This window comes from Gavialis gangeticus, unplaced genomic scaffold, assembly GCF_001723915.1.
Source record: "Gavialis gangeticus isolate Ggan-Ray unplaced genomic scaffold, GavGan_comp1, whole genome shotgun sequence".
Taxonomy (NCBI): domain Eukaryota; kingdom Metazoa; phylum Chordata; order Crocodylia; family Gavialidae; genus Gavialis; species Gavialis gangeticus.
In genome coordinates, this window is record NW_017729029.1 from 53,729,831 (window position 1) to 53,745,579 (window position 15,749).

At 47.6% G+C, this 15,749-nt stretch overlaps 1 protein-coding gene across 2 annotated transcripts in view; it reads left to right on the top strand.

Moving 5' to 3' along the window:
* The window catches only part of KIAA1210 (KIAA1210 ortholog), a 69,621-nt gene that overhangs the window by 15,341 nt on the left and 38,531 nt on the right, over nucleotides 1-15,749 (top strand). For both annotated transcript variants that reach the window (XM_019521622.1, XM_019521623.1), the window contains exons 2-3: nucleotides 7,392-7,468; nucleotides 11,094-11,262. In XM_019521622.1, coding sequence (XP_019377167.1) covers nucleotides 7,392-7,468; nucleotides 11,094-11,262 — 246 coding nt within the window. The remainder of the gene's footprint in view (nucleotides 1-7,391; nucleotides 7,469-11,093; nucleotides 11,263-15,749) is intronic.

The window sequence follows — 15,749 nt, forward strand, 5'->3', positions numbered from 1 at the left end:
TTTTAAGGAAAGGAGGTCCGGCCTGTGCAGTACCAGCCTTTGAAATGAACCCTAACTGTCTCCTTCTGTGGTTTGTTTTGCAAGTGGAGAGTATGTGGGCATGTCGTTCTAATCCTCAAAGGGAATTACAAGACACCTTTCATAGATCAGCCTACGAACTTCACTTCATAAATCTGCTGGATTTAAAAAATCATGGACTAAATATAGACATTGGATTTCTGGCACATTACATCCTGCCTGTAGCTGACCAGCTACATTCCTTCACATATTTCTCTCCTTCCCCCACTCCCATCTCTACCCATTGTCTCCCAAACTACCACTCATTGGCATTTTCACAGACCTGCATGTTGAAAATTATCTTCTTTTCTACCTTGGAGAACAAATAACACCAGCAATCTCCCTATGCCTGAAGAAGGGTGTTTGTGCCCAAAAGCCTGCAAAGAGCATTTTTTTCAACTATTTAGTTGGTTTAATAAAAGATATCATATCTACCCAAAGAAACTTGCTTGCTATGGGCATGTAATGTACCCTGAACAGGAGTGCTCTGAGCACAAGAGCTGAGTCCTATGACTGCTTTCCATTGTGGTCCTGAGCAAACCAACTGAGTATCCACTGCTAAAAGGGTGATAAAGGATATTTGTATCACAGTGGTAGGATGAAGACCCGTTAATTCCTTTAAAGCTCTATGTAAAACTTTAATGCAAGAACTGAGCAGCACTCTGAACTCTGGAGTGGCACCATTAGGAAAGAGGAGGTGGCGAAAATCAACTCCAATGGTATCCTCCTCCTCAGCAAATGTGCAGAGTATAAAGTTGCTCATCATGAATACCATCTTCAGACAGAGTGACAAATTTAAGACCACTTGGAAACATCCATGCTCAAATCACTGGCACCTTCTTGACCATATTATTGTCAGAACCTGAGGTCGTACTGACGTCCATATCACGCAAGTCCTGAGAGGTGATGGTCCAGATGACTGCTGGGCGGACCACCATCAACCAAAAGGAATCAGAAGAGATTTAACATCAAGGCACACCAAAACTAAGCTAGATGTGAAGCTTTTCAGCAATGCTGTACTGAAAGGCTTTCTAACCTACCTAATGACATCAAGGACATCCAGGCACACTGGGAAGAACTAAAGAACATTATTCACAAGGCATGTGCTGAATCAATTGGATACCCCACTTACCGTTGCCAAGATTGGTTTGATGAGGGCAATGAGGAAAGCCTAGCATTTATCCATCGGCAGAGAGCCACGTTTTGCAGTTTGCAAAATGACCCCTCCTACCAGCAAAAATGAAAGGTTTACCACCGGCTCAAAGCTGTAGTTCAGAGGAGGCTATGGGACATCAAGAACCAGTGGTGGCAAATGAAGGCCATGGAAATCCAGACTTTTGCTGACTAACATAACATGAGAAGCTTCTTTCAAGCAATAAAAGCCATCCACAGGCCATGTTCCAATGGCCCAACCCCCTTGCAATCTCAGGACGCCTCCCGCCCCTTTAAACAGACAATATATCCATCAAGCAATGCTCGAAGGAGCACTTCAAGACTCTACTGAACTGAATCTAAAGTCTCAGCTGCCACCATCGAGTCCGTCCATCAACACCCAGTAGCAGAACCTCTTGCTGATTCCCCCATCCTGCAAGAAAGGCTGGCGGGCCATTACTCAGACCAAGAACAATAAGCTGCCAGGCTCAGATGGCATTCCCGCAGAGGTCTTCAAAGCTGGTGGAACAGCACTAGCGCAAAAATTGCACCAACTTCTCATCGAAATGTGGGTCAATGAGGAAGTTCCAGCTGACTTAAAGAATGCCAACATTGTGACCATTTTCAAGAAAGAGGATAAATCAGTGTGTGGGAGCTACTGAGACATTGTCCTCCTCTCTGTTTCCAGGAAGAGAGGTTCTTCTTACTCGCATCCTTCTGAATCGCCTCCTTCCCCTTGCCAAAGATGTCCTTCCAGAATCCCAGTGTGGCTTTAGACCGTCTTGGGGTACCACTGACATGATTTTTGTTGCACGACAGATCCAGGAGAAGTATAGAGAACACCACCAGGAGCTGCTTATGGCATTCATTTACCTAACCAAGACCTTCGACTCCATCAAATGTGAAGTCTTATGGAAGGTGCTGGCTAGGTTTGGTTGTCTACTGAAGTTCATCAGTGTCCTCAGGCTGCTCCATGATGGGATGCTGCCACAGTCCTTTGCAACAGATCAGAGACAGACCTGTTAACCATCTGTACCGGTGTCAAACAGGGACCCAACCCTTTTTTCCATCAGTCTTGCTGTGATTTTGATTCTCATCCGTGACTGCCTTCCTCCCGGAAATGGGGTTGAGTATCAAATGTATGGTCAGCTTTTCAACCTGCAGCACTTACACAGCAAAACAAAAATTACTAAGACTGGCATCACCGACCCTCAGTATGCTGACGACTGTGTTATCTGCAGTCCACCCTTGACTCTTTTTCTCAGGTGTCTATCATAGCCCGGGACTCTGCCTTAATGTTGGGAAGATGGAAGTGCTCCATCAGCCTGCCCCAGCACAAGTTGCACCCCCTTTCCTTCCACAAATTACCATTGGTAGAGAACCCCCTAGAAAACGTTGAGCATTTCCCATACGTTGGCAGCCACCTCTCCCAGCCTGTCAGTTTTGATGCAGAAATCGAACATAGGATTCACTGTGCCAGCGTATCCGTTAGAAAGCTGCTTCACTGTCTTTGCTAACTGCGATCTGCAGATGGAAACTAAGAACCTGGTCTACAATGCAGAGGTGACACCTAGAATGGTTCCATCCGCTTTGCCTCAGAAAGATCCTTTGCATTAGATGGGAAGACCACTGCACCGATGCCAGCATCCTCTCTGCAGCTAACATAACCAGCATTGAGGCAAAGATCATGAAACGTCGACTCTGCTGGCCACTGTGTACGGATGGCTGACACTTGTCTCTCAAAGCAAGTCCTCTTCTCTCAATTTAGTCATGGTAAGAGGACCCACAGAGGACAGAGGAAGTGCTACAAGGGCACCCTGAAAGTATACCCTTAAGGGTGGCATTGCCTGTACCAAAGGGTGGCATCAACACTATAAACTGAGAAGTGTTGGCTGGTAAGAGGTCTCAATGGCACTGCACCAGGCATCAAGCTACAGCCCACTTCAAAGAGAATTGTCTTGCTCAGGAAGCCGAGAAATGGCAGAGGAGGAAGGAAAGTGGACAACATCCTGGAAAATAGTTGTGCCCCTCCCCATGGCACCACTGGTCATATCTTTGAAATAACTTACAGAGCATGAATTGGACTCCTCGGCCACCTTAAAACTCACCAGTAATCTCCCCCTTGGCAAACATCATCCTTGTATTGAGGGATAGCCAATGGTGTAAAGTTTCGCTACTCTGACACACGTTGGAGGTATCAATGGGAACTCCATAGAGGAGGATGACAGAGCAGAAATCAACCACTGCTGAATTTTACAAACTTCCTGCAAGTGTCTGGGTGAATTGCAAGGCAGCTCCTGCTGACAGCTTTGGGAATGAAAAGCCTCAGAGCTCTGTTGGGTTAAAATACCTCCCCACTGCAGCCCTGCACTCCAAACTCCAGCCGCAGATTGCAACCAGTACAACTAGTTGCGCGCTCATGCATGCAGCTCTGCGGGAAACCATGCTGCTGTTTGCAGTGGAGGCGAGTCATTCTTCATAGGTGTAACTGCTTGGTCCGCAGTCCTGAGCTGATTGTACGTAGGAGGGAGAGGAGAACACAGCTCTCCTCCAACTCTGGGCAGGGAGCTTGAATCCTTCCCCTTCTCCCCAGTGGTACGGAGGGGCCAGGTCACCAAGGAGCCATCCTACTGCCGTGGTGCAGGCTGTAGCTGGTTTCTGAGGGACCTTGAGATGGGTCCTGTACATTCAGTGCACCCTGGGGCCTCTCAGCAAGCCCATACATAGCAGGGAGGGGCTCTGGGCCCAGCTGGGGAAGGCTCAGTGCCAGGACTGGTGGGTCATGGCACCACAAGCCAGTGAAGAAACGGCATTGTTGAACACCCTTCTTGAAACAACAGAGCGGATGCTAATGACAAACATGGCTGGCTGAGATAGTCACCACCCCTACAGAGAAGGCACAGGTCACGCAGCAGCCATCGTGCAGGTGCGAGCCTGAGCCCGTAGTGGCACCTCTTGCTGGCTCTGCCCCTCAGTCCTGGTGAAGGAGGAGGATTTCTTCTTCCCAGCCTCTACCCGTCCTTGGTGAAGACTCGCCCGGTGGTTCTGTTTGCCGCCGCAGTGCTCCAGAGCGCTCCCCAGCACAGACTCCACGTTGCTCCCTGGGACTTCCAGCTTCTTGCTGTCCTCAGTGTCACGTGGCTCAGAAAATGTTGGAATTGTGTTGCCAGGGCAGCAGCGGTCAGCACCCGCAGTGGATGGGGACGATTCCCTCTTGTTTGCTGGCTTGAGCCGACTGTTCAGAGTCATCACAGCTGCTGGAGCGACTGGAGATGGTGCATGTGCTGTATCAGTGCGCTGGCTGCAGCGCTGTGCCTGTCGGCTCTTGTTATGCTGTGGGAACAATGAAGGACTGAAGGATCAGTCAGTTCATGCCTGTGCACTTGCACGCATTTCCATCGGCAGCCTGACACGTTCTCTCTCCACATCACAGTGAGAGGCACCTGCCCACCAGCCTATGTCACACGCAGCCTCTGGGAGTGGCTCTCTCTAAAGTACGGGGCATTTAAACAGAAGCTAGGGGACTGTAAACCTGTCTTGAACCAGTCTCTCAAGTGCTGAGTCTGTGAATATATATCAACAAATATTTTTCTGGCCAAGCTCATTGCTTTTGGATTTGAATATTTGCTCATTTACAGCTTGGAAAAATCCATTGTGGTTCCCCTTTAGTTTCCCATCACTGTTTAATACCCTGGAAATTGATGGCCCTGTGATTTAACGCTGGGAAGTTCTCAATGGACCATATTTACAGAAACCTCGTAGACTCTGGAATGACTCACTTGACCTCTGGAGGCCTTAATCAGCTCTGCTGTAAAACAGGACTGATTGGCTAAAGTTGCTGCCTGCACCCTGTTTTGCACTGCAGCGATGGCTTTATGTTAATTCCATTGGGTGGATTTTTTCATACTTAAATTTAGCCCCATAACAGTCGAGATTTATCCAAGGTCTAGTAAGATTCTTAGAGAGGGAATACGAGTCTAAAGTGGTTACAGAAGCAGGTGAAAACTAAGAAAAGCTACACGGGGAATCAGTTGGCTCTGACTGTTTTAATTCCCCATGGTTTGAAGCAGGTGTTTTTTTATATAAATGGGTCCAGGATCAGGCCTGTTTTGTGGAATAAATTGTGAGAGTTGTGGGCCTGCAAGCTGTATCTATTTTAGTTTATTGAACACTTTCCTGAAGCATCATTTTGAACACATTTTCTTTTAGGGGAAAAAAAAGGCTAATGTCACAAATGGTAACTGTATAGAAAGTTCAGGGAGAAATGAAAGAAATCTTCTTTAATCCTTGAGAATGTATCCGTGAGATTGCCTATTGATCACCACTTTAATCACAATACATAGGAAATGCAGACCTTGCAGAAGAGAGACCTTGATGAGACATAAAAGAAAATGAAGAGAGGAGTTGAAAGGCATAATGCCTCTGTGGGAAATCGTGCCAACCTAACTGTATGTTACCATCCAGTTTTTGTGGTTGTCTAACAATGGTTTGAAGTTGTCCTCAAAACATCTGTATTTAGAGAAGGTTTAATTCAATCCAGGCTTCAATGTAAGCCTTTTCCATTGACTTCTGCAAGCTATGATACTGTGTCTCCGTCTCTTTGGGGCTAAACTGTGTTAGTTTTGTTCAGCTGTAAAGTGGAGGTAAAATCCTTATTTCATGTGACAACTGAGAGCCCTAGCTAATGACTACTGGTAGAGCACTGAGGTAGTGAATTGCTGTATGCAGACCTAACTGAAATCAATGGGAGTGGGGTTAGTCTGGGTGCTATGTGTTGATATAGCTGTTATTCCTTGTGGTTTACCACAGCGTAGGGAAATGTCACATTCTGCATATGTCAGGGGAGTGCTTGGTAGCCGTGTTGGTCCGAGACAAGAAGACATACAAAAAACTAGAACTCTTGGTTCCAAAATGATATCTTTTATTAGACCAACTGGGAAATCACAAGAAAATTGTCCTTTCTGCAAGCTTTTGGGATCAATGTCCCTTCGCCAGGCTCTGGGAAAAGTATAGATGGTACAACATGGTAAAAAGTCCCTATAGGTAGGAAATAAATTTCGTTTTTGCACAGAGCTGAAGATGGGAGGCTGTCCCTCTGGGTCCATGAGAGTGTCTTTTTGGACCCAGAGGGACAGCCTTCCATCTTCAGCTCCCTCTGTGCAAAAATGAAGTTTATTTCCTACTTATGGGGACTTTTTACCATCTTGTACCATCTATACTTTTCCCAGAGCCTGACGAAGGGACTTTGATCCTGAAAGTTTGCAGAAAAGGACAGTTTTCTTGTGATTTCCCAGTTGGTCTCATTTTGGAACTAAAAGTTCTAGTTTTTTGTATGACATTCTGAATATGTCACTTATCTTCCACAGCTACAAATAATAGTTTTTGAATCGTCCTGACACATTCTTGTATTTCTGTCATTGTAAGGTTTGTCCTGCAACTCTGATGGCCTGTTGTGCCTTTCTTTTCTCTCGGAAAGATGTGCATTGAAAAATACAAAGCAGAGCCTGTCATCTTTGTATGATTTTAAACACTAACATCATCTTTTGTTTTAATCCAGAGGGGAGTTGATGTGGCCAGCTCAATAGATCAATATGCCCTGTTTGCAATAGGGCTTCGGAGCTTATGGCTAAAAGCTGACTGTACTGAGTCCAAAACGCATTTGATCTATTGGCACAGCTCGGCTGTCATGTGGCCAGCATGCTGGTTCAGTGCTGATGCTTAATTCATTTTTATATTACTGACAGGATAACCCAGTGCCTGGTCTGGGGAGGACACTACAGGACAGGAGAGACATGCTCCACGGTAGCATGGAGCTGTGGTTCTCTCAGAACCAGCCGTCATAGAGACTTGTTACTCTGCAACTGGAAAGTATTGCACTGTTCACTGAGCATGTTTAATGGCTGATTTCCTTTAAAGCAAACTTTGATCCTGACTTCTCTGGAGAAGCAACACTGACTTGTTGGTTTTGGCTGGGGAAAGGCGTGTTAATGAAAATCAAGGGTGAGCTTGTGGTTTGAAGTGCAAAATATCTGAGTGAACCCTGTTTGTCATTAGCATTTACTCTGTTGTTTCAGAAGTGTGTTGAACAATGGTGTTACCTCGCTGGCTGAAATATTAATCTGTCTCTAATGTTATCAGGGGAACTGACTGATAATTAACTGCCTATTCTTTCTTTATTTCAGTGATTATATCATGGCTACAGGGCCGGCTGAGGTCATACAGACGTCTGAGGCAGGGGAGACAACTGATGAATGCACAGGTAAACAGCTGGTCTTCAAAGATGCAATTAGTTTGGGAAGCAGGACTTGGTTCCTTAGGGCTAAAAAGGGGGCATGGAATGAATTTTACCTTCCAGGCTCTTGGATTTCCAGAATGGAAAGAGTCACGTAACCCTTGTCTGCAGAGCAGACATGCTGGGGAAACCAGTGCAGAGATCTGGAGGACCAGAGGCCGGTGGAGGGTTATGCATCTCAAACTCCAGTGATGGATGCCAGCAAACTGGACTTTCTAGTTTGAAAACCTGGCTGCTATGTGTACTCTGCCCCTGAGAAGCTGCTGCAAGCGGTAACTTCAGTGTGTGGAAAGGTGTCTGCCTGTGTAATCAATATAGCATTTCTCTGTCATTCTTGCCCATCCATGTTTGGCACAGACTTCCACCCATGTTTTCTCTTCTGAGTGACCTGGGTCTACCCTCTGTCGACCCAGCAGTGAGCGTGGTGGGATAATGGTTTAGATGAGAGAGGGGAATGCCTTGTCCAGGCAGGAAATCTGTCTTGAATCAAGCAGAAAACTCTTTTTCACTACCCAAACTAGCCCTCAGGAGAGGTGGAAGTGTTGGAAGAACAAGAAACACAGGTAATTCAGGAGGAGCAGTTGGGAAGTCCTCTGTAGAGGCTTCTGTTCAGTCTTTACAGGGGGTTGTGACTGTCTTGCTTTCTCACGTAGAAATGCATTACAGCCATTAATGTGAACCAGTGTCAGCTGCTGAGCCGCATGTGCACATGGTGTGGACACTGCTGGTTGTCAGTCAGGAGTGTAACGTGAAGGCTGCAGGTAGGCTCACAGTTGGGAGGCAGAGAGATAATGTTGGGGGAACAGAGAGCCTGGAAATGGGGCTTGGAAAGGAATTATACTTCAGAACAAAATGGGGTCTCTCAAGTGTTTGTGCAGTCTAATAAGCATTTGTGGGACTGGGATAAAAGCATAAGAGGAAGAGTAACAATGGATGCTTAAAACCACCCAGCCCTTCTGTCTGTGTATCTAGTTTGTGCAAGCCCTCCCAGGTTACGTATTGTGCAAATGTGAAGTCTGCCGTGTGAAAGGATTAAATTTTTCACCAATGCTAGCTCAAACATCCAGCAAAGGGGTCAGATCCTGCTGAAGATGGTGGGAGTACTGTCAGTGACTGGGCATAAATACCTTGAGCATAAACATGTACCTTGAGCATAAATATGTATTTGGTTCCTAGGAAAGTTTCCGTCTGTGGCTCACCCCAGCTTTGAAAAGGTTAAGAGTGGCTGTTGCTAATACTGAAGTCCACTGGGTCATTTGACTGGTACTGAGGAAGCTACCCTGTGTCTTCGACCCTTCATGGCTCTCGTGCAATGTATGGGGTTAACAACACAATCCTTCTTTTCTTAGCCTTAATTGGGCTGGATCTCACACACCTTGGAGCCTGGCATTCCCAGCCCTCGCTGCTCAGTCAACTGGATTATTTCACAGGGCTTTGGAAAGTGTTGTCAGTATGTACTGTTGATGGTGGTGATTATTTAGGACTGATATGGGTGCTGGTATTGGAGTGAAGAAGGTCTGGAGAGCTACATTTCTGAGGGGCATTCTGGTTATGGTTAGCATGTTGCCTTGTGTGATCAGCTTTGCCAGTGCCTTACTATGGGCTGGTGCAAACTCTACCTATGTCCACAGGGATCTCCAGGGACGACTTTGGATTTGCAGCTGGGCTCTGTAATCGTGTCACCTCATAGATAAAATACCTTTTGCCTAGCTTGTAAAGTGTGCTGAGATCTTGAGCTACGGGTCTGTGCTAAGTACTATTATAGGTGCTATAGTGGGAGTCACCGGGCGTTGCTGCTGTAGGAGGTTGGTGAGTAAGCAGTGTGTCACCTTTAATGGCAAGCTTGTATTGAGGTTTGTTGGGGGATTAGTAATATGCCAAAGGGGCTGCAAGAGAGTCTCTGATTAGACCAGGTCAGAGTTGCTTTCTGAGAACCTGGCACGGGTGTTGGGACTGATATTCCTGAAAGGCAGGGCTGACTGCAGGCTGTTTGCCTACACTTCCAGGACAAGGGTAGATGTGTAAATAAAATGAGTTACACCAAGTAAATACCCAGGCTCCGAGTCCCTGTTTTGCCCTCCAGTGGAAAGTAGGGTAGATTTGCACCTTAGACTAAATGAGAAGTGTATGTAGCCCAAATGAGCTGGAGCTCATTTCATCAGAAGCTCATGAAAGCTTGTACTATCTATATCTCTAATTTACTGTAGTTAGCCTATAAGGTGCAAATCTAATTTGCCTTCTGCTTGACTTCAGATTAATATGGCTAATGACATGCCCCTCGAATGGAAAACTAGCCTGCAATCCTCTGCTGCTGCTTGCTGGAGGGGCAGCCATGTGATCGTTTTATACCGTGGAGAATAGGAGCATCCCTGTGTGTGTCAGTACTTGCTGCTGACATCCTGCACTCAAGAACAGGGTGGGGACGGGGTGAGCAGCGCCTAGAGTCATTGTTTACTTCTCAAAGTAACCACTGTCGACGCATGATGCAGCTGCATGGTGGCATTGCTTCAGCATCAATAATGCCCCTGGCATGAATTCTGGTATGTGCGGGGTGCACGCTGAGACAAAGCATTGCCAGCTAAATCACTGCTGGGAGCAGACAGATAATAGCGCTGAAGTAATGCCTTGCTTATGCAGAAATCCTACAGCTGCATGAGTCTGTTATACCAGCACCCCCAGAAGAACAGTGATTTGGGCTCTTGTACCTTGCAATGCTAAGAAGCAGAGCAGCTATGTCAGACAGAAGCTGTCGCATACAATGGGCCTGACCCCAGACCACGGTTAAAGTCAGTAATGAATAAGTGACCCTTGTCCTTGTGTTTTGAACAATGCCCTGAGGTTAAAGTACCTGGATTATCAAGAGTGAAGGAATGTAACAAATTCAAGTCATCTCTTGCATGTTAGGTTCATTTGTTTACTTGCTGCATTTCTCTTACTTGGGTTCATGACAACCTGGGAAGTCAGCTTCACTTATTTGTACCCTGTTTTACTGTCAGCACCTTGGTGCTGCAATGTTCTGGGGCTGTTGAAAAGTAACGGTCTTTAGTGGCATCTCTAAAACATTGTGCCAACTTCTGTTTTGGTCTCAGACTTTACAAACACTTGATTTTACAAAAATATTCGTTGTTGTTATTACTAAAAATATTGGCCAAGTGTTGATTGCCCCTTGAAACATAAGCCCATTAAAAATTTGAGTCAAAAACTTCAAATGCAGGTAAGTGAATTACAGACATTAAGCTTTTAAAATTAATTGCTTTGTTCTCCATGCTAAGCCATATACGGTTCACATAATGAATTACAGTTCGCTGCCATGTGTCATGCTTAACCTATGTGTTTCATAAGCTGAAATGTAGAGAAGTATCAGAACCGTCTGCTTATTGTAGTGATGTTTCATAGACGACACAGCTAAGAATTGCGGCTTCACATTTCACTGTGCTCCAGCTCTGAATTATTTAAATAGGGATGCAGGGAAATCAATGGGTTGTTGAGACTTGTGGGTATCCAGAGGGTTCCTCCAGGGGTTTGGATATCATGCTGTCTGCAGGCACCTGCGTCTCTGTCCCGTGTGCATGACTCTGTTCTTATATTTCAGGAAAGAAAAAATCCAAATTTCAGACGTTCAAAAACTTCTTTGCCAAGAAGAAAAGGAAGGAGCCTCCTGCTCCCAGGGGGGAAAGTAATTTGAAACCGAGCCAGTCCAGCAGCGATGTCAGCATCTCCGCACTAGACACCACTGCCCTTCACTCCCCAGCTGAGGCCGGGTAAGCCTGCAGAGCGAATCCAAATAGCCAGGTTGTACAGCCATCATGCAGCAGCAGGAGGAAAGCCAGAGCTGGCCCCTAAGGAGCAACCCCTGGCCAAGTCTGTGCAAAACAAGTCCTAAAGCTGACGGTGGAATTCCAGGAATTTCCTCTTTCCTCGGCAGCGTGCTTGAGAAGTCAGCACGGGGGGAAATCGTCCAACTCTTCCAGCCTGCAGCACTCCAGCCAGCCTCAATTTGATGCCTGCTGTTTGAAAGCCACCCTGGCAGCAGGGACTTTAGAAGCAGCAAATGACTCGGGGCTGCTGAGACAGGGAATGGTCATGAAACCGAGCGGCTGTTTCTGGCCATAAACAGGGCTTGTGAGAAATACCCTGCTCCATGGCTGGGGCAAAGGAGGAGAGAATAGCAGCTGAGTCCCTGGGTTCATTCCTTAGGGAGGTAGTTAGCCATGTTAGTCTGAAGTCAGTCAGAAGGCGGGATAGAGCTACACCTTTATTGACTAACTCAATAACGATATATATATGAGCGTGAGCTTTTGTGAACCCAAGTTCACTTCATCAGCATGTGACAAAGTGAACTTGGGTTCACAAAAGCTTGTGCTCATGCTCGCTCTCTAGATAGCTGTCTTATGTAGTTAGTCTATAAAGGTGTGTATCTACCCTGCTTTCTGATTAATCCCTACAACCGGGCTAGCCAGGTGGGGCTGTGCCATTGGTGATGGTTTTATTTATTTTTTTCTTTTTAAAGGCATCTCCTTTTGTTTCAGCAACCACATCCCGCAATGTGGTGGAGAAATCACGGTTCAATTTGCTGGCTGCACTGAATCCAGGAGGGGGTAGGGAGCCCTCTGAATATGTTGTGCCCCTACCCCATGGGCTTACTATTATTTCTGAATTGGGGAGGTGTGCACAAATCCATTTCAGATGGCTGTGCCCTCCAGGGAGCAGGCTGCCCCACTCTCAGCTGGGGGTGCACTTTTCACAGCCAGCCAGGAAGGTTACGTTTCCTTTAGAAAAGCACAGTGTAGGTTAAACCTGGAACAGCAAAAAGCTCATGCCCTTTTGTGAAAACAGCCAGGCAGCTCAGTGCTAAATCAGAATGCTGTTGAAATAATCCACGTCACTGTTTAATGAATCATAATGGACTACACGAGTTAAACGTGTCTCTCTTAAGGGGACAGATAAGTGGGGTGTGTGTGTACACCACATACTGAACTGTAGGAGAGGTGGGGGGCTGGCCTGCCTTGATAACATAGCCCTGGTGGAGTCGCTGTAGAGTCCTTTGGCTCCAGAGGCAATTACAGCAATTCACCTAATCAGTTGTCCCTTCCTAGCTGGTGCCTAGGGTGGAAGTGGCATTGATTTGTAAGAATAGGCTGCCGTCTTCAAATGTCCTAATCCATTACATCCTACCCGCTTGCTCATTGTCCCAGCCCCATCCTTCAGAGAGTAGAAACTGAAATGATGATTATTGTGATTATTGAAAAACTAGAGGTGGGCAAAACCTCTCTGAGTTGGTAAGAAATGAGATGCCCTTGTCTGTCAGAACTGTCAGGGGCGCATTGGCGCTGTTCATGCCCAGATCCCACCCTGGGCATGGACCTTATAGATACAGAGAGCATCTGAAGAGGTGAAAACTTTGAGGCCTGATCCTGAAGGTGCGCAGCCAGTGGGAATTCTGGGTGCAGCAGGCTTGTGCTGAGCTTTGTGAGGCATGTCTGATACCAGAGCAGCCTTGTAACATTGGCAGCAAATACTGGTGTTTCCTCATTTTGCTTTTAAATCTTTTAGGTATAAAATGTAATTTAAAAAGGATCGATTATGGCCCAAACCTCTGAGTTGTTCAGTGCTTTCCTCCAAAGCCAGAGAAACAATAAGCAGGGGCCAAGGAGCAGAGTTTCTACATCAGTCCAGCTCTCCAGGGGCTGAGATGATCAGGAGGGCTGGGCAGTTGTTGAGGGTCCTACCTCACTGCCCCTTGGTCCTATGTACATGAAGGTAGGGATCCCTCCTGAGTGGATGAACACAGAAGAAACTCCCTGAGTTGGTTTGCACTGAATCTCCACGCCAATATGTGGGTAAAACTAACACATAGGACAGGGGTGGCCAGAGTTACTCACCCTGGGAGCCACATCCGATCCTTCACCCAAGGTGGAGAGCTGGGGGGGAGCGACTCAGAGTCGAGGTAACCACCTCCCCTCCTGTACCACTGAACCGCTCTGGCTTTCCCTGTGGGGAGCGTACCCCAGGGTAGGCAGAGTGGCTGCAGCCCCCACCCCGCAGCTTGGTGTCCCCCGAAGCCACCTTGGGGGAGAGGGGTGCGGGGCTTTGGCTGAGAAGCCCTGGAGAGCCGCAAGCACTGTGCTGGCGAGCTGCAGTTTGGCCACTGCGGACATAGGAGCATCTGTTTCTAAATCCTCTTGTGCCAAATGCAGTGCATTGGGCTCCTAATGTGTTGAATGGTGGTTTAAGCCTGCATAACGCTTCCTCCTTCTCTTGGATGATGGTGGACAGATGCTGTGCTGAAAGCAGCAGGTCTGGGGGGCGGTTTGAAAGAATACAAGGCAGCACAGGAGGAGAGGGGACAGAGCAGCAAGAGCTAGGGATTGAAGGCAATGGGACAGAAAGTCAGTGCTGCCCGGGGGCATTTGAGAGTGTGGCCGGTTGCTGGGTTTGGATCTGGGGCTCTACATTCCTGTTCATGCTGCTTTAAGAAAGAGCAGCCTGTGGTGAGTGAATGTGGCTGAACGATTCGTTTGTGTAGGGAAGCCAGGGCAGAAGTGTAATGGCTAAAACATCTGCATTCTCTTTTCTGGCTAACAAGGAAGCTTTAGTTTGCAAGCCAATGTAAATAGACTGCCCAGGAGGACACTGTGAGTGTGCACGTGCACCCCCCCCCTCGCAGGACAGCTTGCACACACGCACACACACCCTCGCAGAACAGCTTGCACCTTCCTCCACTAGGGCTGCAGTGGCTCCCAGAGTCCCTGGTAGCTCTGTGTGTCATGGGCAAAAGAACCACACATGGGGGTTTTTTTTTAACCCCAACCTAAATTTGATGCTGGCAACAGCTCAAAGAGAGATCAGCTCCTCTGTCAGCCTCATCCCAAATATGCAATGTAAGGACAGTCCCAGGTTCAGAGAGGTCTGTGTACGCCCAGCCTAGAGTCAGTTTTGGGCAACAGATGAAATTGGGAAATGCCCAAAAAACGAGCAGCAGCATTTTGCTATAGTGATTAAGAATCTAAGTGTGCCCATCTTGCTAAGCAGAGACATTTCAGTGGGCCCTTGCCTGTGTGTAGAGCTTGTCACCCTGGGAAACACTTCTCTAAAAGATAACACGCACAGTCAGAAACTGGGGTTTACCCTTAGCATGAACCCGTGCAAGTACTTATCAGTGTGTGGTAATAGCAGTGGTAAAGGCAGGCGTTAACTAGCAGACACTGCTACAACACCGGGAAGAGCATGAACTCTGGCCTCCGCTTGTAGCACAAGAGCTCGTATTAGTTGGACAGGACAGGGAACACGCATCAAACATACGGGACTCCACTGAAACACGGGCGTTAGGAAGGGTGAAGTGAAGTAGGCCTTGCAGAGGTCAGTCCCCAGTGCTGGGGAAAAGAAGACGCTTCCTCTATGTGGCAGGAAGACACAGGGGCTTTCTTTAAGAAGGCGCACTCTCTGCCGGAGTTCGCTTCCAAGGTGAAGAGGGAATTCCAGGTTCAGAGCCCAGCGGCAGGGAGACCCGGTCCGTCTGGATTGCCCGCAGGAGGCACGCGCTGGGGCGGAGAGCGGAGTCTCCCCGACAGCTCCGCAGCGAGGGCTTTCCTGTCTTCACTTCCAGTTACTCTGAGGCAAGCTGTTCAATGCAGCTTGCGTCACCTCAAAGGCAGCGTGTCCAAGGCCTGGGTTACAAGTCTGGCAGCTGAGGACAGGAAAGAGTTGTTCGTTGTTTCCTGGTGAAATGCTGATGTGAAACCTGAGTGCAGCCCACAACTGTTGTCCTGTAGACATGGACTATGCAGGTGCCCTGCAAGCATAACCCGCTCGGGGGAGTGGGCCAACTGGGCTGAATGCACTTGAGCTTCTCTGAGCGTAGGAGCTCCTAGGCTTGACTGGCTTTTCAATCGGAGACCGCTGGTGCCAAGGGGTCATGGTGCAGTGTTAGTAGTGAGGCTTTCTTGGGCCCCATTGTCACTGCTGAGCTGCCCAGCTGGAGGAGGCACCGTAGCATGCACCTCCCTCCCCTGGCAAAAAACAGTTGTGTGTGCAACCAAGCCAAGACTGTTGGAACTGGTGCCACAACTGAGCTGCCACTTAGACATGGGTCCCGGCTATGCACTGAAATGAGCCGGGGAGACCATTGTGCTCCAGCAGTTCTGTTCTGTTTAGGTGGCCTGCAGAAACTCTCTGTACCACAGCATGTGCTGAGGCACGAACAAAGCCCCTTCATGTTGTGGGACTTCTTTCCTATTCGCCACTGGCA